At 39.0% G+C, this 6,000-nt stretch overlaps 1 protein-coding gene across 1 annotated transcript in view; it reads right to left on the bottom strand.

The window, feature by feature from the left end:
- The window catches only part of vps26a (VPS26, retromer complex component A), a 38,977-nt gene that overhangs the window by 14,805 nt on the left and 18,172 nt on the right, over positions 1-6,000 (bottom strand). Inside the window, exon 3 of the mRNA XM_039737651.1 lies at positions 773-848. Coding sequence (XP_039593585.1) covers positions 773-848 — 76 coding nt within the window. The remainder of the gene's footprint in view (positions 1-772; positions 849-6,000) is intronic.

Below are 6,000 nucleotides of genomic sequence, written 5' to 3'. Positions count from 1 at the left end.
GACTGCTCCAGGCACTCAAACAGAAAACTACTTTGCCTGCTAAGCAAAAATTTGTCTCTAGTAACACTTAATTGCAGCATTATTTATATCATGGCGGGAGGATAGTTACTGTGTAACTTACTACAGTTTGTCGGATAAAAATAAATCAATATACTCAAACATGCATAATCCATTACAAGTGTGAGTCCTGCCCAACAATTTTGGGCAAAAGGTTGGACAAGGCAACAACTAATCACAGGACCCTCATGGAGCCAATTTTGAATCACCAATCAGCTTGGGATGTAGAAGCAAAACCAGAGGATCCAGAGAAGAACCAGCAGAGACACAAAAAAAGTGGTAAACTCCACACACTGGACTTACGAGGCAACAGCACTAAAGCTCTGTGCAATGATACCAATAAATAATTTTTCTTTTTTTTCGGCTGATCCCATTAGGAGTCGCCACAGCAGATCATCTTGCAACCATAACTATAAATGAATACAGCATAAAAACTGGTAAAAAAACTGACATAATATCTTAATATTAATTCTCAGATTTATTCTATTATTAGAGTTTTAAAAATGTGCAAACTTAAATAGTAAAAAGACAGAGAAATGTACAGTGTGATTAGTGAAAATTGTAAATTTACAATAGTAAGGTTTACAAAACAAGAATCTCTGTAATAAGCCATTTACCTTAAGAGATGGGTTTAATAAAGAAACAAAAAGGCGCATGCAAGAATTTTCATCTCTGGTACTGTACGAGGAAAACAAGACTCAAAAAGATTTCTCACCAATCTGTCCAACAAACTCAATCCGAATTCCTTGGTGCTCTAGCCTCTTGCCCGTTTGTTTAACAGTGAGATTTACCTAGAAGACAAATCATTCGTATAACCATACCAACCAAAAATTAAAGTCTTATTCAAAACAGAAAGATATGAAAGATTATTCACAGCCTTGCACAACATACGTATCATATCTCTTTCTAGCTGTTCAAAAAGGATTCACACCTTCTATGCCAGAAAAATATCTGCCCCTGAATATTTTCTGCATAATGTACACTAGTGGTAGAAAGTCTGGAATAATCCAGAAAGTTTCATATTTTTAAGAGAAATTGATGCTTTTAAAATCAAGGTAGCAATAAACTGATTTAAAGGTATAGCATAGACATTACTAATGTTGCAAACAACTATTATTGATTGAAATGGCTGATATATAAATGCAAAGAATTATTATTATTATTTGTAATTTATTATTCACATGACTGCAAAGCCCCATTATTAACAGCCATTATCCCAGTTTCCCAAGAGGTGACCTCTTTTAGCTCATCTATAATTAACCATGTTTAAATGCTAATCTATACTAATAAAAGGCAAAGCACTGACTGACTGACTCACTGACTGACTGATCAATCACTAATTCTCCAACTTCCCGTGTAGGTAGAAGGCTGAAATTTGGCAGGCTCATTCCTTACAGCTTATTTACAAAAGTTGGGCAGGTTTCATTTTGAAATTCTACGCGTAATAGTTATAACTGGAACCTATTTTTTTCATCCATATACTATAATAGACTTCTGCTCGATGGCCGTGGGAGGCGGAGTTACGCCTCCCTCGTAATTTAGTGCCTGCCCATATAAGGCCGTCCGTCAGCGGCAATCCAATAGAAACACTGCCCATAAATATTCACGGGTGAAGGACTGTGCTTATGCAGACGAAGATGAGATGGTCAGGGTGGTGTTTGGCACAAACTCAGCGAAACTGTGAGAGAAACTTTTAAGTGCTGGGTCGTAGCTAACATTAAATAAAACCATGGACATCGCACGAGATGGCACAAGCAGAGCTGGGAACCTTCGATGCATGTACACCGAGCGGCTCACGTGAACTGATGCAGTGCACAGAAAAAAAGCAACAGTTCCAAAGAGTGCTGAACAAAAACCGAATTACACAATTGAGAAGGCAGGAAAAAAATATGAAGCGTGTCACACATACAAACATATTCATAACTGCAGTTACTGCGGAAACAAAGCACACGGTGGAAAAAGTCAATGTCCCGCTAAAGAAAGACCCGTGCATGCAGTGTGTCACGTCTCAGATAAAGAGGAAGACGAGCTGTTTATTGATGCAGTAAGAAACGAATCAATGAATGAAACCTGTTATCTTTACAACGATTGACAAACAGGGAATGTAACTTGAACACAAACAAAATTCTCTGGTCTGATGAGACAAAGATTGAACTCTTTGGTGTGAATGCCAGGCGTCACGTTTGGAGGAAACCAGGCACCGCTCATTACCAGGCCAATACCATTCCTACAGTGAAGCATGGTGGTGGCAGCATCATGCTGTGGGGATATTTTTTTAGGCGGCAGAAACTGGGAGACTAGTCAGGATAAAGGGAAAGATGACTGCAGCAATGTACAGAGACATCCTGGATGAAAACTTGCTCCAGAGCGCTCTTGACCTCAGACTGGGGCGACGGTTCATATTTCAGCAGGACAACGACCCTAAGCACACAGCCAAAATATCGAAGGAGTGGCTTCAGGACAACTCTGTGAATGTCCTTCAGTGGCCCAGCCAGAGCCCAGACTTGAATCCGCTTCAACATCTCTGGAGAGATCTTAAAATGGCTGTGCATCGACGCTTCCCATCCAACCTGATGGAGCTTGAGAGGTGCTGCAAAGAGGAATGGGCGAAACTGGCCAAGGATAGGTGTGCCAAGCTTGTGGCATCATATTCAAAAAGACTTGAGGCTGTAATTGCTGGCAAAGGTGCATCGACAAAGTATTGAGCAAAGGCTGTGAATACTTATGTACATGTGATTTCTCCATTTTTTTATTTTTAATAAATTTGCAAAAATCTCAAGTAAACTTTATTCACTTTGCCATTATGGAGTGTTGTGTGTAGAATTCTGAGGTAAAAAATGAATTTAATCCATTTTGGAATAAGGCTGTAACATAACAAAATGTGGAAAAAGTGATGTGCTGTGAATACTTTCCGGATGCACTGTATATATGTGTGTGTGTGTGTATATATATATATATATGTATGTTTATATGTGTTTGTATATATATATATATATATATATATATATATATATATATATATATGACAGCAACACTCATCACTCACAACAGTGACAAAAAACAGTTACATTGACAATCATGTTACATTATTTTCAAAATGTTTCCTTTTCTTTTTCATTACTTCTTTAACACACTACTTCTCCGCTGCGAAGTGCGGGTATTTTGCTAGTCTATACTAATAAAAGGCAAAACACCGACTGACTGACTAATCACTAATTCTACAACTTCCCGTGTAGGCAGAACGCTGAAATTTGGCAGGCTCATTCCTTACAGGTTACTTACAAAAGTTAAGCAGGTTTCATTTCGAAATTCTACATGTAACGGTCATAACTGAATCCTACTTACGTACACATATACTGCCATAGCCTGCAGCTCGGTCACCGTGTGAGGCGGAGTTGCGTCCCGCATCACCACGCCTCCCACGTAGTTGGCTGCCTGCCTATATTGCGCCCCCCATCCCCACGCCTCCCACGTAATTGACTGCCTGTCCATATAAGGCTATCCATCAGCAGCAATCTAAGCTGTGAGAAAACAGAAAAAAGGAGGCATGTCAGACGTCGCGGTATATTTTCTGATGCAGCTAGACGGAAACAACTTCGTAACGCTGTCGCTAAATACTCGCAGAAAAATCCACAACTTAATAGAGACTGTAGCGAGTTCCTCTTAAGTTGAATGAGGAGCCCACCACACACAAAAATCTCCTACTCTTAGGAAAATTAATTCTATTAGGAACAGAAACCGACAGAACCTTAGCCCCAATTTGATATTCTCAGCTGTAGTTGGACTTTGTGAATTTATAGGAAAAAAGGAAATAATCACCCCAACAATACTTTAAACAATCAAAAAAAAAAAATATATATATATATATATATATATATATATACACATACATTATAAATCAAACAAAACAATAAACAACCTTTAAACAATCCTTAACTAATCTATAATAACTATACAACTCCTAAATAATCTGCCACCCCTTAAACACTTTATAATATATATACCCAGAAAACGGCGAAAAAAGAAAGAAGACGAAAGAATGCAAGAAAGCAAGGTAAAGAAACGGAAAGAATATCTTCTTTATAAACGGCGCAAATATATTCACATGTACTTAACCTATATTACAACTATATACACATATAAATTAGACACCCAGACACACACAATCCCCACACGTTCCCCAGTCCTTTATCTGAACTTTGTTTTAAAAGTTTATAATCACACGGCCTGGCAAGTCTGCAGTGAATCCAGTGACCAATCCTGAAGTGCGCCGCGGACACGTTTACTTAATTTACATGTAAAGAAGCGATCTCACCGGCTCGGCGAGAGTTCCTTTATTGAAGAATGACGTCCATTTCACCCGAGTGACTCGGCATTAGTGTCCGTCCATGGCTGACGCCCGCTCCACAACAGACAAGTAAAGCCATGAGGTCCGAATATCCCTTTTAGGTTAGCAGGCACCCCTTCTACCTGCACCCAACCGTCCTTATTACGGAATCTTCCTTGCTTTACCGCTGGCTGCTTCTTTCCATTCACCTTTAAACAGTTTTCCTTCTCACTTTTCCTTCAAAATACGCGCCTCCTTGCCTTTTTACAGGTACTTCCGCTTATGTCACACCGTGGTACGTTTAGCAAGGACCCACAGGCGTAGTTTGGCCCCCAATTCTTCTTAAAGAGATATCCCACAGACAGTTAATTACTGGGACATAATCTCTAAAAGGAAGCACGTGGCAGAAACAGTTAAAAGAACACAATAAAAAAAATATGTGACAACCGTTACAAGATGCTCTCGCTACTCGCAAGAGATTCCACAAGTTCATAGACACGCTGCCGCTAAATATTCGCAGGCAAATCCACAATTTAATACCGGGAATGCCTGTTAAACATCTTAGATTCACGAGTAGCGATTTGGGTAGTGAACACTTCGATGAATGAAACCTGTTATCTTTACAACGGTTGACAAACATGGAATGTAACTTGAACACAACACGTCCTCCAAATACGAACCTGATTGAAAGAAATAATGATAATCAAATCCTTGATGACAGCAGCACTCATAACAGTGACAAAACAATTACATTGACAATCAGGTTAAGTTATTTTTAAAATGTTTCCTTTTCTTTTTCATAACTTCTTTAACACACTACTTCTCCGCTGCAAAGCGCGGGTATTTTGCTAGTTGGTTGTAAGAGAAACCTTTGTTAATGTTTTGGCACAGTTGAAACCATTTATTCTGTTCAATAAAGTAAGTCTGTTGTCTTTCCATGGGTTGGCAGATACTGGTATTCCCAAAATTCATTCTTGGCTTAAAAAAAAATAGACAAATCAAAACAACTTTTTTAAGAAATGCATCAGTCTGTTGTTATTCTAACAAATGAAGGTTATTCCATGTAACAGATTCACAAGAAATAAAGATTTCATACAAAGGTGTCCAGTACTCTCTTCCAAGAACAGGGTAAACTGAATCTACAGTATAAAGGGATAAAAGAAGCAGAAGGCCCAGATGCACAAAAGTATAAGTACATCCGCGTCTGTATTTTGAGAAATAAGTATCTTAAAGGTAAGTTAAATACATGCCAAATACCAGTGTCATGCAGGACCGTCTTAACACATTGGCACGCTGGGCAGTTGCCCGTGGACCCCACAAGCATAGGGGCCCCATGCTAATCTATGTATGTTGTGACTTGCTGAGTTGTTGTGTAGGTAGGGCCCCAGTGCACTGCTTTGCCTGGGGGCCTATAATGCTGTTAAGACAGTCCTGGTGCCATGTGCAACAGTAAATAGAAGTCTCAAGGATACTGGCCATAATACTCTTTTCCAGTCATCCACCACCCAAAGTCTGGGTTCTTTTGTCCATTTAAACCTTTTCTTTTTATTTGCCAATTTCAGTTATGACTTTTCATTTTCAAGTCAGTGTTCCAGAGTATTCTTTTTACTGTAGCT

The sequence above is a fragment of the Polypterus senegalus genome, chromosome 1 (genome assembly GCF_016835505.1).
Source record: "Polypterus senegalus isolate Bchr_013 chromosome 1, ASM1683550v1, whole genome shotgun sequence".
Classification (NCBI taxonomy): Eukaryota; Metazoa; Chordata; class Cladistia; order Polypteriformes; family Polypteridae; genus Polypterus; species Polypterus senegalus.
This window is presented reverse-complemented; position numbering and strand designations above follow the sequence as displayed.